General features: G+C 46.2%; 1 protein-coding gene across 1 annotated transcript in view; it reads left to right on the forward strand.

Moving 5' to 3' along the window:
- The window catches only part of PLPP3 (phospholipid phosphatase 3), a 44528-nt gene extending 29226 nt beyond the window's left edge, over window positions 1–15302 (forward strand). The window contains exons 4-6 of the mRNA XM_065842162.2: window positions 682–739; window positions 8552–8728; window positions 13465–15302. Coding sequence (XP_065698234.1) covers window positions 682–739; window positions 8552–8728; window positions 13465–13590 — 361 coding nt within the window. The 3' untranslated portion in view covers window positions 13591–15302. The remainder of the gene's footprint in view (window positions 1–681; window positions 740–8551; window positions 8729–13464) is intronic.
- The last annotated feature ends 8377 nt before the right edge of the window (window positions 15303–23679 follow it).

Raw genomic sequence — 23679 nt, forward strand, 5'->3', positions numbered from 1 at the left:
AACAATAGATGACTCAAATGCTGCTTTCTCTGCAAAGGCTGTAACTCCGTCTGCCAGCACTGGGTAGTTTCCCTCAGGAATTGTGGGATGTGGCTGAATAATATTTCTTTTCCTTTCTCTTTACTCCTACACTATTGTTTTCCTCAGTGGTTACTCAATGTGGGAATTCACCCCAAAGCTGAGCTCATGGTGAGCAGCTCAAGCTGTCCCATGCATTGGAGAAGGGAGCTTCTCATCCAAGGAGACTCCACACAGTCAACGCCCCTTCAAGCTCTATCAAATCCATCAGATGCCCAGTTTTGACATTTCCAGGGGCACTTTTCACATGCTGCAATTCAGCTTCCAGAGAAATTGCTCGCTTCTTATTTCTTTACAGTTTCCTGGTTATTTGAGACGAGACGATTGAGTTATTGGGCTATCCTGGAAATAACTGCTGTCCCATGAGTAGACCAGGAAGGGACGAACAATGCAAGCATCCTGTCCATCCGTTTGCTTTCTTGCCTTGTGAGCAGGCGGGGTGAATAACGGGCATTTTATAAACCAAAGGATTGGGGGTTGTAGGTCCGTCTGCTTTGGCACTGTCTCGGTAGCAGCAGACAAGTCACCATAATGCATGTAAAATTATAATGCTGTGTAAGAAGATTATAGTGGCTGGTTCTTAGCACCTGCTTTGTTTTGCAGGAAATCCTTCTTCTCCGGGCACGCGTCCTTCTCCCTCTACACCATGCTATATTTGGTGGTAAGTGACCTCAGCTTTGCTTGAGACTGATCTATCCCCTGTCCCCGTTTCCCAAGGTGCTCTCCCATGTTCAGTAGCAATAATGGCACAATGAGTGTTGGAGATGTGTTTGGTTGAAAAAATGAGTCTGAACAGGCTGGTGGTGGAAAGATCCACTCTCAGACCTTGTGGTATTATTTGGGATGGAGGCTCCTGGAGTGACAGCTAGCTGTGCAGCTCGGGGATATAGCCAAGGCTGCAATTAAATCCAAATCCTACTAAATCTGTGTATGACGTGTGCAATTTTGCTCCCCCCAGGTTGGGTGGGTTTGAGGCAAGGTAAAATTGATAGAGAGGGAAGATGCACAGTCACAGCTCTGCCAGGGGGTGAAGGCAGTTCCCAAATGTGCCAGTGGAGCAGGTGGAGCAGCCTCTGCCCACCAGGATCTGGAGCGGAGGGCTGGGACTTGTTTTTCTTTGTCAGTGAGAAATGGTTCTGCCCTTCCTGTGCTGGGGCTGGGACTGGGGCTGCTGCCAAGGTGCTTCCTGCTAGGGGTGCTAGACCCGCACGCAGCTTTTTGGAGGATCTGGATAGTGATTTGTGTTTGGGAGGGTGTATTTATTTAAATCTTTTTTAAAAAATCAGGAAAAAATGTTTTGGATCCCTTTCAAGATCTGTGCATCTCCTGTAAGCTCAGACTAACAAGCAAAGAAACAGCATGGCACCAATAAAAACATTAAACATGAATTTTTATCTATGAGCAGGGCTCCCCCATCCCTTTGCCCTCTGAAAAGATAAGTTGCTGCTGCTCCCTCCTGCCTTTTCAGCCCTGGATCCCCCTTCCCTGTGAGCAATTTCTGTAATTTAATTACTAAGCTTTCCAGGCTGTTGGGAGCGGCATATTAAATTCTTTCCTTATTTTCCCCCTAATCTTGTTCTTGGAAAACTTTTGAATTTCTTTGGTAAACAGTTTGACCGTTTCCTCCCAGCCACGTTACAATGCAAAACCATCCTGGGTGATGCCTTGCCGGAGGCTCAGCCCTCCACTGCTGCTTTGTGAAACTATCCAAGTTCAGTTTGGAAACTGTTGCTTACACCGGCATTTGTTTATTTCCAAGGAGATCTGCAGGCAGCCAGATAAGTCAGCCTCGAGATGCTTTCGAGCCTGGCATCCGGAAAGAGCAAGGACTACCAGTCCTTATCAAGTTGGTGGTGGTTTCTCTCCAAATACTCAGCAAGATTTGGGTTGTCCTTTGAGGTATTTTTTCAAGAGATGGTGCTCCGGGGCTTTTTTGCAAACCAAACCCAATACTTTACCTTCTGCACAGAATCATGCTCCGCAGCATCTTTCAGGGCAGGGGACAAACCTGGGGGCTAAGCCAGTGCTCGCTCCCTCCCTGCATTTCCACCCATCTCACTTTGGTGGTGGCTGCCCAAAATCACCGGGGCTTGACCCTGTTTCTGCAGGGTGCTAGGCAGACCATGTTGCTTTGCCAGGTTTTTTTGCATGTTCTTCTGAAAAGCCAGTGGTTACAGAGTAAGCAAGAAGTGAAACAGCCTGTGGCAGCACAGCAGGAACGATGGTGTCTGGAGGGCCAGTGGCAAGGGGTGTACTAGCCAGCCCCAAACTGCTTTGCACTAGTGCTTGCTGCCTGATTTTCTTTTTAACCTTGTAGCAGGCTTCAAGAGTGGTGTTTAGTTCCTGTGTAACAGTTCGGAGCAGAACGATGCTTCTGATCTCTCTTTGCTGTCCTTCCCCATCCCCATATGGGAGCACTTGGGCTATCAGCAGCCTCTGCCCTTCTCCCTGACTGATCCAGGACAACAGGCTGCTCCACTTATCCCTCTCCATGAAGGGTTTTTGACACCCAGCCCCTTAAGAGTGATTTTATCTAATTTTTTTCCTTGTCTCAAAACTGGGATAAGGTGGGTAGAAGGCTCCATCTGACCAGCTGTTCAAGTTGCTTTGTGTCTTAAAGTCAGGGGAAAAATTACACCAAGTGTTTGATCATAAATTAAAGGGAGAAAAAGGCAATCTGAGACAAGACAGTGATGTAGTGCATGTCAGAGGTGAGAAAACGATGATCTTAAGGGTCTTTTCCAACCTAAATGATTCTATGATTCTAACTGGTCTAGCAGCACTCTGCTTTCCATCACTCCAGCTCCCTGACCGCTGCCAGAGTCTGAATGAGAATTCTTATAGAAAAAGGGAGGCCGAAAATCTGTCATGTTGGAGAGGCTGATAATATACAAAAATATTTTAAAAAATTATAATAACAATAATAACGCAGAGGGCTTTATTTAATGTGAAATAAACTCCGCTATTTTGCCCAGCTCAGCGATTGAGTGAGTTTTTGGAAGCCTGGTTAGGAATGTGTCATTCACTATGCCAGCACCTGCAGGAGCTGGGTTTGATGGATTTAATCAGGGATTTATCTCAATCAAAACAAAACTGTTGTTCTCCAGTTCCTGGGAAGTGAGGGCTGTGCCACAGCAGGTTGCTGCCAGTGCTTTGGGTACTGGGACTTCGCTGAGAGCCTTTGCAGAGTTTGGGGTGTTTGTGGGGCTGCAGAGGCTTTGCTGATCAGCCACGTCCTGAGTGCATTCCCTGTTGAACAATACTTCATATTTCAAGGATAAGTCACTTCCCGTCTTTCCTGGCATTCCCTGGCTTTACTCTTGGAGCCTGTTCTGAATTATAATGTTTTTAAGTTTGCCTCACCTGGTGGAGACAGATGTCAGAAAGCTTCAGTCCATGTTTTTTAAAAGATGCCTGAATTCCCACACATCCCACAGGGCTTTGCCTGCACCGTGGGGCTGGATTTCCCCAGGCATTTGGTGGCCAGTGGGTCATAGAACCAGAGAATAGTTTGGGTTGGAAGGGACCTTCAAAGCTCCCTTGAGCAGGGACATCTTCACCCAGATCAGGTTGCTCAGAGCCCCGTCCAGCCTGGCCTGGGATGTCTCCAGGGATGGGTGACCACAACTTTCCCATCACCCAGTGCAGCAGCAATGCCCTGGTGGTGTCCATCAAGGAACAGCAGTTTGGCCCTGGGCTCCTAGTAGAAAAGACATGGATAGATGTCAAGCTCTGGAGGGCTTTTCCCTGGGGGAAATGTCCCAGGGAAAGGCACTTGCAAAACAGTAAAATATCCTGGGATTTAGTTCTAAACATTTGAGACTTCTTGTCACCAAGAATACCCAATTAACATTAGGCCTTTGTATTAAAAAAAAATTGAAAAGGGGAAATTACACTTGGGTAATTGTCTTTGTCTTAATTTTCCTTGCTTTGTTACTCCTTGGCTAAGCGAGCCTGTAATACATATTTATAGCAAGCTGAGGAAAGAGGAGGCATGTAACAGCTTATTCCATGTAGCCCTTGGGACCTGACCCACACCTCTAGGTTTTGTTTTGCTGGACATGGGGACTCTTTGCAGAGAGCAATGGGGGTTTTCTACTCCCCTTCATGGCATGAAGTTGCCTGAAACCGCATAGAGGATGTGGAAAAACTAAATTAATATCTCTCAGCAATGTTGGCTGAATCTGGATAAAACAGGAGTAAAATAGGGCAGTCTGCATATTTAATGTGCATTCGTGGATGAGGTTGAAGTCTACAGATCAGAATGGGGTTTAGTGTGTTCTAGTCACTTACAAGAAAAATTAGAGATGTTGATGGTTCTGTGCATAAGGGTGAGCGTGAGGGTTCTATCTGGGCTTCTTGCTGAAGGGTGGAGAAAGTCCCAGTGCCCTGGTGCTGCTGTGTGATGATGTGCCCATGTGAAGGGAACTCCGTGGTGGTTGTGGACTTGGAGTCAAGTTTAGAGATTACCTAAATAAGAGGATAAACTGGAATTACATCAGAGGTGTGAGCTGCGTTTCTGAACTGACAGGGATATTCCCAATGGGGTGGGTGGTTGCTGTACACCCAGCAAAGGCAAGGAAGAGGCAAACAACTCATCCATTTGGTGCTGGGAGGTCTTTGCCCTTCTCCTATCATTGTCCCCTGGCCATCTTGGTGCTAAAAGTGGAATTTTGCAGTTCCCCTTCCTCCAACTGGCTTTGCCTAGCCAAGGCAGTGTGTTACGTTGGGGTGAGTTTGAGGGGTTTTGGCCCCGTACTTTGAGTACCGCTCTGTTTGTGGATGGGTCTGAAGATGGAGGTGACTTCAGGTCAGGCAGTCAGGAACAAGACCAGCCGTTTCCCAGAATGAAGCCTTAGCTGTGACTAAGGGACGTGGGTGATGGAATTCAGCTTTGTGGTGGGGAGAGTGTGAACAGGATAGGGTTTCTGGGTGGCAGAAAGCCCCGGAACGCTGGAGGTGATGCTTTTAGCCTGTGTCCTCTGCCAGCTCCTCCTAGATGGGTTTACTCAGGGGTTGCATGTGGCTGCAGGCTGTTCCCACCAGCACTGTGGAAGTCCCCTGGCAGAAGAATAGTGATATGACGTCCTTCAAACCATCTGCTTTGTGGTAACTCAGCCTCCGCCAGGAGACAGTGGATGGTGGGAGCTCCAAATAACTCCTGCTCTGTGTGATCCCATTTCATTCCATCCACCCTTGCTTCTCTTGATGCTCCTCCTGACTTTAACTGCCCCATGATGGTCTGTGGTGGAAATAACCCTGGTTGTGGTCTTGCTCCTCCATCCCCTGTCAGGAAGGGCTCCATCCAGTCCACATTTCCATCCAAATCTGGCAGTCCTTAGCAGGCAACACTTCAGATTTGCTCCCAGGTTTAAAAACAAAACCTTCTAAAGCAGGTTTTCAGATACGTTGCCTGGAACTTCCCATTTCTTAGTAGTAGCACTAATTCCTGCTTTAGGGAAATTCTGATCCTTTCAACTCCCAAGCTCCCCTTTTGCTTTTTGACCTTATTTTGTAACTAGTTTTGCTTTCATACCGAGGGTAGAGGCAAAGTTTGGAGCACCCCAAGGCTCACCTCTAAAAATACTTAGGGGTCCTCAGCACCCTGGTGTTTAAGCACAGTTTTTGGCATTCTTCATGCTTATAATAAACCTGTGGAATATGAAAAGTGCTGTTATTATCCTCTTTTCTTTTTTTTTTTTTTTTTCCTTATGAATGGAAACTAAAGAGCAATTTTCCCAAGACTTTTATTACAGCAGTAAAAGCAGCTCAGTTGAGATCCTCAAACTGATACTGTGGTGTCTGATGCATCTATTCGGGTGGGCTTTACTTTTCCAAGGTGCACAGGTGTGGGTGTAAGTTGGGTGCTGGGGACTTGGGTAGCACCCCGCACACCCCGTATGGTGACACATTGCCTTTGCACACCTTTTCTAGAGCTAAAGTGTGTAGATTAGGCACACAGTTCAGCGCTGTGCTCTGGAAGGAGCGAGTCAGTATATTAACACATGTGGTTTTTAATTTCTTCAGCCCCAGAATTATCTGCTTTATTGTGTGTTCAAATTCAAAGTTAGCTTTTTATTCCTGATTATTAATTGGTACTTTGCTTTCTCACCTATAGATGACTGATTTAGTCCAAGGTTGTGGGATGCAGTGATCTGAGGGGATGTCAAGGCTGTGCAAAAAGGACAAATGTCAGATTTGACAGCAGCAAATTTCTTAAGGGGTTTGATGTGACAGAGCCTCATGACTAAAGTCAGATGTTAGGTTTCAAGTCTTCCTGGTAGAACTAAGACTAACAGTTTATAAGATATAATGCTTGGTGCTAATTTTGCTCTGCAATAACGTACTGGAACCTGAATCTTGCACTGTCACCTGGTCTGGGCTGAGACTCTTGAACATGAAAATAATCCTGAGCCTAAACCATAGCAGTTGGAGCACATTTTATCTTTTCTGTGCTTCAAAAATGCTACCATCCACAAATGCTGTTTTTTCAAGGGACATTGTCTCTACACCGGGAAGTTGTATTTCAAGATGTCAGAGTCCCCAACTCTCTGTCACCATCTTCCCTGAATACATCCCAGGAGTATCCTGCCTGCACAGTTTATTCTCAGTGGCAGATCACTGGGTGCATAAGTACCATGGCAGTAAAAATTCAGCCAGCCTAAGGACTGCAAACTAAAAATGCGCTTCCCTGCTAATGAACCACATAGATATTTGCTTGCAGGATGAAGTGCCTGTTGTCTGCTGTTAAATCACTGCAAAAGTCTGTGCGGGATGGGGTTGTGCTGAGTTCTAGCTCAGGGTGGCTGCATTTAACCTGGAGGGAAAGCACCTCCTCGTCAGTGGTGGTGTATTTAGTTTTTGGATTTTTGTTTGTTTGTTTGTTTGGGTTTTGGTTTTGTTTGGTTTGTTTTTTAGATATTTCTGGGCAAAATGTGCCTCTTAAATTTGATATGTTGGCTGTTGACTCCTCTTTCTCTTGAGCATAAAAATTGTCATCACAAATTAGAGAACCAGCCCAGTGATCCATTCACTAGGTTACATCAGTGTGGATTTGCTGTGAGGATCTAGAGAGCTGTAACTCATCCTGGAGCATCGTTGTACACCAGTTTGCATCGTGTGAGGTGTACGCTGTGGTGACGTGGCTCTGTTCCCAGACTCAGGCTGGTTTGCAGATATATTTCCCAGAACCATAATGCACATTAGCCAGTGCTGAGCTGTTTTGGTACAGCTCTCTTCCATGTTAATTGGCTAACAATTTGGATAATTTGGAGCATCTGCTCCATTCAAATGACATGATGTTTCATTTCCTCTAGAGAGCCCTGTGTGTGTTCTTTACAAAAAGGGGTAAATATGATGTTTATGCAACAGCCAAACATACTAAATTGGCCAAAACGATACTTCCCCCTTATCAGCTTTCCAATTAATTCTGCTTTTGTAGACGAATGGTGTCATTCAGTTACCTGTGGTTTCAGGGAACCCAGCGAGAGCTTCGTTCCCTTTTACATCAAGGCAGTGTAAACTGCTCTGGGTGTGTAAATTGGTATTAAACTCCTTTCCAGCCCCCTGATGTTGCAGAGTCCCGCAAAGCATGCTGGGTCTAACTTCTGGTGCTTCATTTAGGAACAGGTAGAAAATACACGCCTGACTGAGCCTGTGGGCAGCTGCAGGAGCCAAGCAGAATTTTCCAGGCACTTTTACACCTTTTGAGCCAATGAGTGCCTCTCTCCTCCCCAAGCCCGAGGGCTGCTGCAGTGTCTGTCTCTTCCCACAGGCTTCCTCCCCACACTCATCCCTGGGCAGCAAGTCACCGTTTTCCTGCCTTCTCCTCCTGCCCAGCTTCCCGGTTCCCACAGGAACCAGCCATGGCCACCAGCCAAAACGGAAATGGGCCCAAGATGGTCACGAGGAGGGACACAGTGTCCCTGTGATGTCATGTCAGCTTCACCTTTTTTGGGTCGAGCAATCCTTGGGGCTGGCTCTGGAGGTGTGGCATGCTGCATTGATGCTTTTTTTGCCTCTGAGAGATGCTGTGGGTCCTGTGTATGACCAGTTTGGGACCTTGCTTCTGTTACGTGCTAAATAGTGATGGGGAGGAATTTCTTTATGTGGCATGATGGGATGTTGTGTGAAGGCTGAAGTGGGGCTCCGGTGTGAGCCACAATGCAGGGGGTCCCAAGTCCCTGGCCCTGGCTCACTGAGGGAAGGGCTGTACCCATCCACCTCTGCCCACATCCCCTCCAGGGGTTAAAATCCCTCCAGCTCCACTCCCCTCTGCATGATGGAGGCCACATGTTTTCAAGGAGCATCCTTTTTCTCTGACAGTTCCCCCCTCCTTGAGCCACAGGGGTGCAGGTGCCCAACAGCCAGCCCCACAGCGTGGTTACTGCTGTGCATGCACATTTGGGGCACAACCTCCCCTTTGCTGCCCGCAAATTAACGCAACCTTTCTGTTTTCCTCTCCTCTCCACAGTTTTATCTGCAGGCCAGATTCACGTGGAAAGGAGCCCGCCTGCTCCGTCCCCTCCTCCAGTTCACCCTCATCATGATGGCGTTTTACACCGGCCTGTCCCGCGTGTCGGACCACAAGCATCACCCCACCGACGTGCTGGCTGGCTTTGCACAGGGAGCCCTGGTGGCTTATTGTGTGGTGAGTACCCTAAAGTGCGCAAAGAAGAGCAGTGGGATGCTGGTGGGGGTAATGGTGTGCTCTGGGGGCTTGGTCTCGTGTCACCCCATGTCAAAGAACATGTAAAACTCATTTGCAGGTGGAACCTGCCAGTTGCAGCCTGATAGTGGGTTCTCTGATGGGCACCCAGCAAAGGAGTGTGCACCCTCCAGTGATATCCCCTCCCCATGAGCAAATGCTGCTGCTGTGCTGGAGGAGTGAAGCAATTCCTCTAGTCCCCCACCAAACAAACTGCTAATTTGGCAAAAAATGCACGATCCAGTCCAGAGCTGTTCCCTGGGAGCGAGAGCTGGTGCCTCTGCAGTGAGGGGAGGCAGGAAGATGCCTTTGCTGGGTGGTGGGTTTTTAACATAGCGAAAGCTCCCGTGAGAAAACAGCAAACAAAAGCTGTGCACGCTTGTCTGTGGCTGCCTGGCTTGTTCTCATGCAATTTACTTTCCAAAGAGTGACCTGATTGCGCAGCCCCCTAACTCGAAGTGACACGTGTAAATGTTTAAAGTGGGCAAGCTGGGGACATGGGATTGGGTGGCTGCCTCACAGAGAAGCAAAGGGGTTGGGGGCTGTGGTCGTTCTTGTGTCTGTATGAACTGAAAGCAGGGTTTTAACAGTTTACCACTTTCTTGGTGTTGTGGAGATTTTTTTTTTTTGACTGATCTAAAAGTAAAGCAGCCCTGGAGGAAAGGAATTAAGTTTGCTAATGTTATATATTTTGCAAGGAGAGAACATAGCTTATTTATGTTCTTTCCACTCATTGATAATATTCCAAAGCTAAGACAAAAATGGCATTGTTGGGAAGTTTTAATGAAGTATTATTAACTCTGAGCAGTAGCTTTTGGGTTTTGCTGTTGCCTGATGCCAATGTCCCAGGAGGGGCCAGCAATTCAAAGGGAAAACCAGAGAAGCGTGTGTACGCACAGATATGCTGCTGTAATGACTGCTCACAGCAACAGCGTCACAGGTTCTGTGTCCTTCACACCAATATTTTCAGGGTGTTTCTCCAAATCCTGGAAATATTTCCTTATCCATAGCCCTGTAGTAGTCATCCCTGTGCTGACAGCCCTGTGGAAAAGAGGCTCTGGGCAATGCAGGGAGCGATGAAGCAGCTTGTCTCAGTACAGGTGCCTGAATTTGTATCATGTGAGTTTGTCAAGACACCAAGTGCACATCGCCAGGCAGTTCTACAAGGGAGTATTTGATTCTCCCTATGTCTTTCTGCTTGGGAAGTGGGATAACAGCAATATATAGGGGGAATAGGGAGCAAATGATCTGTCCATGAATCCCAGTGGTGGTTTCAGAAAGACAATAGCTCTCCGGATGCTCGGAACGGGTGTCCGGATGCGTCCTGACCGGGATGAGTGGCAGGGCTGGCCATCCTCTCCCGTCCTGTCCCTCTGGCAGCTGGAAGCTGTGCTGGGAAGGGAAGGCTGTGGTGGTGCTGGGCTGGTTTTCCTGTGTTGAGGCAGAACTGACATGGGAAGCAGCTGCCTGGAGTTTCGCAGGCAGGCACGGGTTTGCCTGCGAGTCCGGGGCAGCTTGTGCTGCTCTGCCCAGCTGGTTGGTGGAGGGAGCTGTTGTCTGTGCAGCCTTTGCAGGCATGGCTTGGTGGCGGACATCTCAGGTGGCAGCTTAGGATTTGGACAGGCTTTAAACCCAACCCTTGTCCTGTTCCATCAGCTTGTGAGGAATCAGCAATATGTTCTCATTTTTCTAAACCTGGCCTTGCTGGTGTGAACCATTGCCTTGGAGGGGCCAGCAGATTTTCCTCCCTTTTGGGAAGTGGCAGCAAGGGACAGGGGAAGAGTCGCCTTGAGACTCCCTGGAGTTTGCATCAAATGTGGTGTTTAGCAGATTTTTGCTAAAATTGCTGGTATATCAGGGCAATTACTGGTATACCCTGGGGGTCCTTGCCCAGGTCTAGCATCCAGCTCTCACGCATGGGATGCTCTGAAGAAGAGGGAGGGACCCGGAGACTCATCACCTCCAACCCACCCTGGGTGCTTCCAGAAACTGCTTCCCCCAGCAAAGCCTTCAAAAGTCTGTTCTGATGATAGTCAGGGGCTGTTAAAATACCGTAATTTTCAAGCTGTGATTTTTTGGTAGAAACCAATTGTGGGTTTCCTCTCCAAGGGCTGCCAGAGCTTATGTTCAGGTTGTGCTGCAGCAGACATGTTTGTCCTTCAGTGCCTGAAATAACAAGCAGAAGGCATTTGTGTCAAGCGCTTACCACTGATGAAACATTCAGACTTGGATCCAGGGTGAAATACGATGAGAAATTCTTAAATGCAAATAGTTTTTGTGTGTGTTGTAGGCAGCCTGCTATGTGTTGTGTAGTTTACATCTCATCTGATGGAGGGAGAAAAGGGGAGGCGTCCTAGGGATATCCTCCTTCTGTTGCTCTGGTTAGCTCAGATGAGTTGTTTTAACCTCTCTGTACGTGATTAAGGATATTTTCAATATAATGAAAAGGAATGGGAATTGTTAAGTAGCAGTATAAGATATTGGCTTCCTTTGTAAAATACGCACTCAGCCTTCTGCCATCAAGTTTCCTTTATGGGTGGAGAGCACCTTCTACAGGAAATGGAGCTAATCCAAGTGAAAAACTTTGCACGTTTATTAGTCCTTTTTTGTGTTAAACAGTTCAAGCATTAGGAGGATTTAACACACTGTTTTAACCCCCGAAGATCATGTTTCATGATTCCTATAAGTGTTTATATAACCTCCAGCCATGTTAAAGTGAAATACAGTTTAAAGAGAAATGAGACCTCTTACCCAGTCTCTGAATTAAACCCTGAAAAGCAGTGAGCAGCACAATAAAAGCTAAAATACTCAGGATGACAGTCCACCATAACTCATTCCTGTACAAAATAAGGACCAGGCTCAGTGTAATCCCGATATGCTTCTTGCACTTTGCAATCTCCTACCATAAATTGATTTGCCATGGCTATCTGGGTGCAGAAATTGGACATCTTTTTGATTGAATCCAGCTCTCCGAGGTGGGCAAGTGAGCAAGATGGCATCAGAAATGCGACGAGCTGGCCAAACGGGCGTTTTACAGTTATTAATGACCCAAAAGAAAACCATTGCCAGAGCAGTTCAGTGTGCTTTTACACTGTGATGCTGCAGCAAGAGGCCAGGCTCCAGCTTGTGATCCTCGGTGGGTCCAGCTGGATCCTGTTATTTAACCAAAGGTGCAAAAGCTGCCCCTTGGATGCCCTGTAAACAACTTTAGTTCTGTTATACAACTAGGCGGCCAGACACCAACATGTACACGCAAAAAAGAACTGGTTTATATGTCAGCTCCTTCCCTGCTTTTCCACCCAGCAATAAAAGCCAAGCAACAACAGCTCAGCTTCCTGCATCCCCAGTTATAATTGTAGGAGTAAATTGCCACTTACAGCAGCTTCACTGTTCAGCTCAGTTCCTTATCTGCTCATGCTGATAGGAACCTGCAAAAGTTGTTTCCAAGGATGGCTTGACTTGCTGCATAGGGCTTTGGGTAGCTAGAAAATGTGGAGCTGCAGAGGGGAAAACCTGCGCTCCCTCCCTTTGTTACCCAGCCTGGATGTGCTAAACTAATACTATTCCTTTGAGCACCTGGGACTTTTTTTTCTTTCCTGATTTATTTTGCTGCTTAAATGTTGCATCTGAGTACTGCGGGAGAAAACTCAAACATGCTGCTAATTCCTACAACCATGTGCTGCTCCTCCCTGGCTTCAGCTCAGCAAACCCACATCTTGGTCCGAATTATCGGTGTTCAAGGATGTCTGAGATGAGATGGGAAATTTGGGATGCCAGAGGCAGTTGGCAGCAGGACCAAACCTTGTGGCTTTGGTGCCAACTAAGAAAACAATGAATCCTCACCATTTTTTGTCCCCTCCAGAGGATCTGTGCTCTCTGACTCTTTTCCCTTCTGGCATGGGGCTTGAGGTTTGGCAAGGGAGAAAGTGCCACGGTCCTGGAGGGCTGATAAGCTTTGTGCCGTGGCTGCCAAGGGAGGATGTGGAAGTTTCCTTCCAGTACTTTGTTTCTTATTGTGTTGCTACCTCCTGAAATTGCCAAGTGCTGGCTTTTTCACATCCGGGAGAGGGGTTACATCACAGGATATTTAAGAAGTAGTAGTCAGGAATAGCTCCTCCTCTCCTTAGGAGGTAGGCTTTAGGACCGGACCCTGGCTCTGTACCAGTGCCTTGGTGGGGCATAAGGAGAGCATCACTCACCGTTGACTCATTGCTGATAACTTTTCACACAGCTTTGATTTGAAACCTTTTAATTGTGTACCTGATGTCTGGCCGAATTAATTGTTTCATACCAACTCCATCCCTAAAACCACTCACCGTGAGTCAGGCCAGCCCTGTGGAGACCTTTGTTATTTTATTGGAGTGTGGGCCGTGTATCTGTTTCCTGGCTTTTCAACCTGTTCAGCAGAGGTTTTGTTATGGCACTTGGTGATTACGCAGTGAGAAATGGAATTGGTTTTATGCCATGTTTTGTGAGGTCTGAGCCTTTTTCCATATTGTACAGAAAGGTGGTAGCAGGTGCTTGGAATTTCACAACTACCAGTGTTACGGGTAGGCATTCAATAGCACAAAAAGTGCTATTTTCGAAGTTTAATGATATGTATATATTCTGTAAACCAAATTTTTGAACAAAGCATCACCCAGAGTGACTAAGTTTGCCTTTTACGCTTATTCCTACAGGTGTTTTACGTCTCCGATCTCTTCAAGCCCAAGACAAAGGCTTGCCTGCCTCCACCACCCATCCGGAAGGAGATCCTTTCACCTGTGGACATCATTGAGCGGAATAACCATCACAACATGGTGTAGACCTTTGAAAAATCGGATGGGTGTTGTATTTTATTTTTTTTTTTTTTTTTCAAAAAAATGACTGCTGACAGCAACTACATGCTGCTCTCAAATCTCATCAGACAGTAGAATGTAGGGAGAGACTTTCTTGCCCGACCAGTAAAGTCTTACTCTGTGGTCTTTTCAACTTACAACATTTGGATAAAAGGGTAGTGGTCAACCAAGTCAAAAGCGACAGCGAGAAAGAAAAATACAAAAGCCGAACAAAGAGAGGTGCCGGAGTTCTGGATGTGCAATTGGTTTGAGTGTTCATGTTGTAGTGAACGCCAAATTGTTCATAGCCTAATGAACACTAAGGGATTTTTGGAAAGCTGGCCATCTTAGGGTTTTTTACTATGAAGATTTCCAATGCCTGCAAGAAAAAGAAAAAAAACAAAAAAACCAAAAAAACAACAACAACTCACGACTAAATTGTATAGCACTATATATGAGAAACAGCACTGAGTCAAGATCTGGGATTGGTTTGTAAGAGTTGCTTTTTTTCTCTTTTTTCATACTAGTTTATTTTTGCCTCCTCTATTCCATACTGTGACTTAGTTTAGAAGAAGCTTGCCAGGTCAAAGATCTCTGAAGGGTCTCGGTTCACACTACATGCCTTTAACGAGCAGTCCTGAGACACGCAGTGAGGCTGAATAACTCCATCCTCTGCACAGAGAAGCCACATTTCTTCCTCTCCACTCGCTCCCCAGCGAGGGTTCGTCCTGCCTGAGCCCCCCCCTACAAATGGCCCTTCATGCAAAGAGCATCCTCCGCTTCCCAGCCATCCACCCCGCCCCCCTCCGAAAAAGAAATCACAGCAGATTTTCTGCGTGCCCACGGGAGCTGGCGGTTCACAAGTCGGTAGCAGCGGCTCTGCCGAAGACGCGTTCGCACTACGACCCTGGGGCTGTGTCCTGGGGATAATTTTTTTTATTCTGCAGTTTCGGGACGGGCTGCTGGGCGGCACGTCCCAGCCTGGGTGTCAGTTGGTTTGTCCATCCTCTCCTCCCTCCTCGTCCTCGTTCTCCTTCTTCTCCCTTGGGCACCGCAGTGTACACCACAGCAGGTACCAGGTCCTGTGCTCTGCTCGGTGACACTGGTGGTAAATCATTTGTGCCTATATCGAGTGTGATTTTTTTTTTTTTGCCTGGAAACCACAGGTTCTTGGTTTGCAGCCCTTTCACAGAGCGCGTTTGCAAAGGGATCCCGCAAAGCATGCAGAACGGCCATTTGCACATCCTTGTTACAGAATCCGTCCTATCATTTCAACTATAGCAAGCTATGATTTTTTTTTATATATATAAATATTATATAAATAATGTATAAAACCTTAAAAATTAACTATGTAAAATATTATTTCTGAAACAATTTTAGATATACCCACTATGACTATAAACTGTGTCCTGACCTGTGTTATTTACATTTTGCTGCTTAAAAAAGCATTGAATTAATTTTTTTTATAGTCAACTAAAATATTGTAGTTCTGTGGTAGTAATATTTTAATGAAAATAACTACAATTAGAGACATTTGTATAAAAAAAAACATATTAAATTGTCTGTATTTTTGTAATGTTCCATTTTGTAAAGAGAAGAATATTCAAAGACTTTTGTAGAATACAAAATTGAAGTTTGTATCTGCGAAATTATTGCTGTATAGATGTGCTTTTTAAATAAAAGCTCATAACACAACTAAATATCCTGGTGTGAGTTGTATTCTGCCTTTGGGTTAACCTTCCCCTGCCAGAGAAATAGGGCCCTTGCCTGGCAGGAAGACTGGGGCTGACCTTTTGGGATTTGATGATGCACAAGGAAGGGCATCTGGATAAGAAGGACTCAATGCCACTTCTGATGGGCATCTGAGAAGATCCCACCAGCTCTTGGTTGGAGAGGGCGTGATGGGGACTCTCATGGGTTTGCATTGAACTACTCTTGGCTATGTCCAGTCTTTGAGCAGATCTGTTTTTATTGGAGGCATCCCTTTTTCTTTAGCAATATTATAAGCTTTAAAGAAATATTATTGGAATAAAATGGAATCTTGAAGAGCCACAGCCCAGGTGCTTGGTGTGCTGGACAGCCCCTGCCTAGGAAGGCTTACAACTATACTCTGAAACAACACCTTTTCCATGAAAAACAGACCCTTTGCAGATGAACAAAAAACTTGCAGCTCTCTGGGTTGCAAAGATGTGGGTGGAAGGGTAAAAGAAGAAGAAAAAAACAAGTCCACAACATGTGCTCAGATATGCGCATGTGCACAGTATACAGTTACAAGGCAGCCTTAATTTTTTTTTTTCTCCTCCTCCCACAGAAGAAAATGAACTTTTCGGCAGTGACACAGGGACAGAGCTGCTTTTCGGCCACTCCTTGGGTGAACCGCATCGGGAAGATAACGTGGCACAGAAATAATTTGCAAGAATGCATGACAGGAAGTGAATACCACATCAAACTGCAAATAAGCAGCAGGTGGAAATTAAGTAAGCAGAACTCAACTAGCACTTTCTATTATTATCCGAATTAGTAGTTATATTTTATTATGCATTGAAAAACTTTGTAAACTTGCACCTGTCCTAAATGCAAAGTGAGTGATTTGAAAGTGGGGGTTGAGTGTGTTGTAGAGGTGAGACTTTAACTTCGGGGCAATGGCTGTGAGGACAGACTCGTAATCCCCAGTTTATCTCCAAAGTATGCTAAGAAAAGTGTTTGCTTTGCATCTTAATCCCCAGCTACTTGGAAGAAAACAGGAATACAGATGTCTGGGTGAAAGAGGAGGGCTTGGAGGAGCGTCAGAGGGGAAACGGCGCAGGAGGCGATAAGAGCCAGGGCAGAGCTGGTGGCTGCGGGGCCAGTGAGTTGTGGGACCTTGCTCAGGATGTCTGGGTCAGATTGGGGAGAGGGAGAAAAGGCCACGGATAAATCTATGGGAGGTAACAGGCTGAATGTTATAGTGCAGGGCTGAGCATCAGCAGTGCCAAGTCCTATTTTTGCCCTGAGCGATGGTCGTTTCCTCCTCCACTTCCCGTCCACCTCCCCGGTGCTGTCCTGTCCCATCCCGTCCCATGTGTGCTCTCTGGCTGGAGGTGGTTAGGGCAGCTTGGCACAGCAGCTTGTGTTGGGGGGTGCAGCTTTGCTGGGGCTCACCCCTGCTGATTGCTTGGGAAATAAGTAAAGGGGAGCGACAATTGCTGGAGGCACGTGTTGGAGAGGTGATGTGTGGTGGCACGGTCTGCAGACACCTTTCTGGGTTAGCTGAGCATGGGGTAAACTTTTAGGTGCTACAGGAAGAATGAGCACTGATATTAAATGGGCGTTTCAATGAAACCCCACAGAGAAGTGAAAACCAGGGGAACAGGGGTGTAGGTACCTCAAGCTGTGAGCACGGTGGCAGGGTGTATCTATTGCCATCGCTTCCTGCGGGGCAGGAAGGAAGTGAAAGAGAAATGGGTGAAATGGAAAAAAAACCCCAAACAAACAACAAACCCATGTGAGCGCTAGGATCCCAAGGCAACTGCTTTTGCGGGTGGTTCCCGAGCAGTGTCTGCATGTGCAGCAGGAGCTTGCACCACTCTGATGTTTGGTCCTTCATGCAAACACACATCAGCAGGGATGCTGAACAGCCAGGAGGCATCGGGGCTGACGGTTTGCGTGCTGCTCCGCACGCTGCAGCTGTCCTGGACGAGGGAGACGGATGAACAAACTCCAATGTGGTCATGCAGACACGGTGCGTTGCTGGAGCCCCGGGCTGGATGCTGGTTGTGGCCTTTAGTGCTGCAAAATCCAGGCTCTGCTCATGCTGATGCTAATCGAAGATTGCGGAGCGCCCAGCGCAGCCGTCTGCTTTTAACGCTCGGGCCTGGCTGGCAGATCCTTTCTGCACAAGGGCCTATTCTGGTCAAACCTGTCTTTTTTTTGCACAGAGACTGGTTCAGCGTGTTTTCGCAGGCAGGGATTCATGCATCCACCTGACTGCGATGGGAGCAGGTCTTTTGTTCCAGGGTAAGAAAGGTTTACGCAAGCCCCAGGTTCAGCCGTGTTTCGGTGTACCTAAACAGCTTCACTCAGCAAGAATGCTTGTTGTACTTCTGCTCAATGATTTTCAAATATGAAGTTCTCAATCAAGGGAGGGGGAGGGAGGAGAATAGTCGTGCAAGCAGAGACCTGTTTTTCTCATGCTCCGAGCCTGCCTTGTTTTGCGTGTCTGAAGTTTTTATCCAGTTGTTTGTACAGATAAAACCAGCAGCCAGCTGTGGAACAGAGGACATCTTGGGTTGAGGTCCTGCAGCACCAGAGGGTGGATCTCAAGCCAGGTCCATGGCTGGGGTGTAGCACAGCTGTCCCTGGAACCAGCATTCCACATCGGCTTCATTTCCCTACCCCATCTCCCGTTTCTCTTGACACATCCTCTGCCTTCATACGCTGCTCTCTTCCAAAAAGGCAAGTGATTTCTCCCATGTGTTTATCTTTACCTCTGGAGACCAGATCAGAAGTTCTGATTTTATGAGTGAAGTGAATCACATGTCTCCTGGCTTCTGTAAATGCAGTCCGTAGATGAGCCCAGAGACAGGAGCTACTGCCCATCTCCTCCAGACTCTCCCACCCTTGTTCCCTGGGTGCTGGGTGATGGTTGGCACAACCCTGATGACCAACTTGCTTGACTTACCAAGCTACATGAATGTTGAACAGAAGCTGTTGCCCTCACCAAAGCAAGCAGGAGGTAGAAAACAACCTCCTGTTGACTCAGTGTGTGTGGGGGGAAACCTCACAACAACAACTTTCAATTATCACCTCTGCGCGCCACCACCACTGGCACCAGCCAGCACGGGAGCGCCTGCATTAGCTTGTCTTGAGTTACAATTTCCTCAGGGCACAGACTACACCTATGTGTGTTTTTGGGTTGCAGTGATCAGACTGGTTGTGAAGAACCCCCACCCCTTCCTATCTGTAGCTAGAAGGGAGTGAAGTCACCGGGAAGATCTCCCAGTTTCCTTAGAAAGTCTTGTTCTGCAAGTTTGAGAGCCGCCAACTGCCACCACAGCAGTCGCTCACAGGCAATGCTGCTTTAAATATATAGTGGCTCAGCCTCGCGTAGCATTTAATTTTTGTCTTTAACTCAGAAAATAACCATCTTGGCTTTCTTTTTTTTTTTTTTAACCTCTCATCAGGTGACTCTCAGTGCTATGTTTTGAGACACGTGAAGCGTGAGGCTGCCAGCTAATTCACTGCTGGTGGCAAAGGCATCGGCATCTGCGGGGTTTAAAGGCATGAACTCCACAGGGTTTGATCTCGCTTTATGCTAAGGGTTCGTAACCAGCAGGAACAATGGGCTGTTATTTAAGAAAAACACCTTTTAGTGTTTCCACGTGTCAGCAGAAAGTTGAGAAACAGAACCACCAAAACACAAAAATACGTGTACACACACATCTATGGATGGGAGAAATGGGGATTGAGGGGAATTCAGCCTGGTTCTGAAGTCTTTGAAGGGAATAAAATCATACCAAAACTTGAAATAATACGACTTCTCTTTCCCACCTGAAAAATGAATAAAATGAAAAAAAGCCATCACTTAGTTTGTACAGGGAGTGATGTGAAAAACTTGGCTTTCCCACCGCACTTTAACATCTCTGTTTCCAGGTGTGTAGTGTGAGGTCCTGCTAGCTGAGGTCAGCCTGAGATATAAATTAAATAAAGGAGCATTTAATTTGTGCTGAGCTGATCTTTCCCCTGAAGAAACATCATGAATGAAACAGGAGGAAATGTGCTGGTTTAATAAGGAGTTCAGAAATAAAAATAAAAACTAAAAGGTAAAATAAAATCTAAAAGATAAAAGAAACCCCCTTTTTATTCAAAGGAGGGAGACAAATCTCCCCTGAGCACAAGCAGGTCTAATAGACCTGCCTTCTGCACAAGTGCATAATTTGCTTATTTTTAAAGAAATTCTACTGATGTTGAAGGTAAATGAATAACATTGCTCCAGCCTCCTAGGGCTTGTCTGAACAAGAAAGATTGTTAATGTTTAATATGAGGTAAAATTTTAATCCATTTCATTAAACTGTCTAGATATTCTTAGTTCAGTTTTAAGCAGGATTAGTCCTGTTTACCTGAACTCAAGTAAGCACAAGTAAAACTTTGACTGATATAAGCGTTGCTTAAATTAAAGGAAGAATAGCTACCAAAGCTTAGGTGGGGGTAAGCTCTTATTTAAAATTTTTAAAAAATGGGTTTGCTTAGATTTTTTTCTTTACAAAGTATTCCTTTCCATGGGAAAATAATAAAAACTAGAAAAAACATATGGAAGTTTTGCTTGTAAACAATGAGATGATTGCAGCTGAAAAAGCACTACTTAATTCAAGAGAGGTGATTCTTTTCAGCAGAGACAGCCTAAGCATCCCCTGGAATGGATGCAGAGTAAGGCTGGGCTGGTTGGACATGGAGCTTCCAACTCACCCATTTCGAAGAGTCACCAACACCAACTGTAAACAAATGAGTCAATGCCAAGGTCAGCAGGATGCTCCATCCCTCACTCAGAAATAATCCAGCAGCTCTTCTCTTTAGCCTTGTAGCCCACGGCTAAGGTACTGCATATCCTTCAGAAAGGCATCCAGACCTGATGTAAAGGTGCCAAATTATATTGGATTTACCCCATCCCTTGGCCAGCTGTCCCACTGGCTCGTTGGCCTCACTGTTAAAAATATGTTATTAATACTTCCCTTGTTTTTCATTATGAACTGCTTCTGTGTTCCCATGCCTCGTATTCCTTTGCTTTTATTTATTTTTTTAAAAAGGCTTTTTCTTATTAAATCGTGCATTTTTCCCATAGCTGAATCCCCTGCTTAGCTTTTCATGGGATTTCCCCATAAATAATGCTTCTAAGTTTAAAGTTTGCTGACTTTTTGCTCCATCTACAAGAACACAAGAAAGGCTGAAAGTTAACACTAAATCAGTGGAGAAGAGCCACCTGGGGACCAATTCTTCTCTGTGCAAGCAATTAGACAGGAGCACCTTCTGCTTGTAGGTCAGATTTAATCTGCTGATGCTCTCCAAGAGGAGAGATTCCTTATCAGGTCTTAACCCCTTTGCCTTCCAGGCCCCAGAGGAATATTGGCTTGACAGCATTTGCCCTTCTTCATGCCTTCTTCAGTCAGGCACTTTATCTGCTAGACCTCGGGGTACTTCTGAAAAACAGATAACCCTCTCTACTGAGGATGTCCAAAGCTGCAGAAGAGGCCTCATTTCAAGAGGAACGTTAATGACTCCTGTGCCAATGTGTAAGATGTGTTTCTTCAAGCAATGTTGATTGGGGGAGCAGCATTTCTGAGCTTGGTGGGTAAGTCACTTCTTACTTTGTGCTTGGTGTAAATCAGGTGTGATGCTGTTTGTTAGGCATGTGAGCTGGGCCACCATGAGCTAAGCTACATAAGGCAGAAGTCTTAGAGGTCTGGAGATGACTCTTTGGCATGACGTGAAGCTGGAGGGTTAAGAAGTCTCGGAAATAAGGTTTCATCGCAGATTGACATGTACCTTAAAATTCACACAGCAGAAATATCTATAACAATTCCAGTTTTCGAAAGGAACTAAAAGTTACCTCTATGCTAAATTCTTGTACAACAGCTGATGTACCAGTAGAGCCAGGGCAAAGCCAGATGCAGATTTGACCTTGCAGAAAGCAAACAGCAGCACACGGGGCTTACAGCAGATAACTGCACAGACACCAGCAAACGTGAGCTGAACAAAAGGCTGCAGAAGACTTTCCACCCATCATATCCTAACAGGCTGGTGGAGTAAAGGGAGGGATGCTAGGCAGAAGGTTACATTTTAAGTCTTATTTATTAAGGAAAAAATATTCAAATAACTGCACGCCTGCTCCTTGTCTGAATTGGCACTGAAAATAGGAAGGTAATTGCCCTTCTAAGCTCCTCCAGGAAGATTTGAATAAAGAAGGCGAGCTTACTGGAGGCATTAAACCATGCATGTCTTATCTTGCAATGAAGGGAGCAGTTCCCCACGGAAGTGGGCCAGGCCAGGCACCAAGCAGGTGGATTAACTGTTCAGAGGAAAGAGCATGGAAAGTAGCTTTCTTGCAGAGCAGGTCTCCATACAAATAAGTACAAGGCAGCATGGATTAGTGCTTAAACTAATGAACCACCCGTCAGACCCCTCCAGGAGAAGATATTAGCACATAGCGGTCCGGCCTGCGACAAGCTGGCACCTCTGCAAGGAGCCAGAGGGTTTGGTAGAGAACAGGCCGCCCGTAGCCAAACTCCCAAAATACACATTGTGCTTTATTGGAAACGTAACACAAACATTTCCAGCTCAGGAGCGGTAATGAGCCTCTAGTTTGCCTCAGGATGTTTTCTCCCAACTTGGTTATATTTATGAGAAGCTATTTTTTGCTTAAGTAGAGAAGGTGAAAAAAATTGCATGGCCTGAGCTCCACTTCCCCTGCACCCACCGCTGCAACCCTCGGGGCATCCGCATGGGTAAGGGGAGACCTTTTGGGGTGCATCCATACATCAGCTGTTGTGCTTTATCTTTTGTTATGAGGGGAAATACATACATTTTTGCAGATAAAAGCCAGGCAATCAAGAGGCTTATTAAACAGAAAATGAGCTTGAGAACACAGAGAAGCAAAACTATTTGTATGGTGCTGAGGTGGGCAGGAGTCGGGTGAGGTTGGAGAATGGAGATGGGTTTGGCTGTAAAGCACTCACCATTCTCTGCCCATGGAAAAAACTTTAATGGTTGGGCACCCCAGGAAACCGGGGTGGGTGTGAGGAATCAGAAAGGATGTGTATCCTCAGCGGACATACATATGGTATGTCCCCTTACCTATACTGTCAGCCGAGGCAAATCTCAACTTTTTTTTTTTCATGAAATGGGAAATTCCAAACAATCCCCATTAGGAAACATTAAACATTTTTGTGAAAATCTATTTGCCCAACTGCATTGCAGCCCCACACACTTGCAGGCACTCAGCACAGAAGCAGCATCCTTACAATCTCAAAGCATTTGAGAAGTATGTTTTTATTTTCTTTAGTACTTCAAGACATGGTACAAACACGAAAAGAAGATTTGTTATTTTTAAGTAAGCATAGCGGCAAAGCTTGCTCTTGGCCAGCCCATGGGCTGGTGTAGAAGAAGTGTGGTGAGCTAAGCTCATATTCACCCAGGCAGCACCTCTGCAAGTGCATTTGCTTACCAGCCTGTGAGATATTGACTGGAGCTCCTGAGCCCAGTAAAACTTGATGCTGCTGGCATAGCTGCTGGGTTCCTTAGCAGAGATGACATGTCTCCTTCCCCCGAGCACCCTGAGCTAATCGGTCCTAAGGGCTTAGCGGATGCTTGGAAGGATGCAGCCATCACTGTGCTAAAACCTCCGGGGAAGGTGGTATTTGTTGTAACGACCCATTTCCTTCTCCCTGGAGCAATGCAGGGAGGTAAACTGGGAGTCAATATGCCAACGATAATGATGTGATGTGGATTAAAATGACTCCAGCAACAGGAGCAGCCCAGCTCTTGTTCCCCACACAGTTTGCTGTGCAACGCACTGTTGTGCTGTGCGATGCGCTGTTGCTCTGTGAGGCTATTTAGGTGCTCTCCTCCTGCAGATTTTAACAGGAGCTGGTGCTAACTAGAAGCCAGGGGTCTAAATAACCTTTTATATTAGGGCCCCAAGTCCTGAGCATGAGCCATGCACGCTGCACCCATGCTCTGCTACCATAAATAGCATAAGTCATATAATGCTTAATCTGCATAAGCCCATCATAATTAGATAAAAGTCAAGCGAAACATCCTTCACCTTCTGTAAATAACTCAGGCCAAAGTCAAAATAAGTGCCAGCAGAGAGAGCATGTTCTTACAGCAACGGGATTTCCAGGAATGCTGCTTTTCTTACTGAAAAATCTCTGTTGTCCAAATGCACTCGGCATTTGAACAAACAGGGGCTAAACCAAAGTGAGAACTAACTGCTGGGGCTCGGCAGCACATGTTTCACATTAAGGAGCTGTTTGAGGGGCCTATGTGGCTTAGTGGATAAATCATCAGGTTTGTCCCCTCAGAGCTCGCAAGTCCAGAATAGGC

This window comes from Patagioenas fasciata, chromosome 6 (genome assembly GCF_037038585.1).
Source record: "Patagioenas fasciata isolate bPatFas1 chromosome 6, bPatFas1.hap1, whole genome shotgun sequence".
Classification (NCBI taxonomy): Eukaryota; Metazoa; Chordata; class Aves; order Columbiformes; family Columbidae; genus Patagioenas; species Patagioenas fasciata.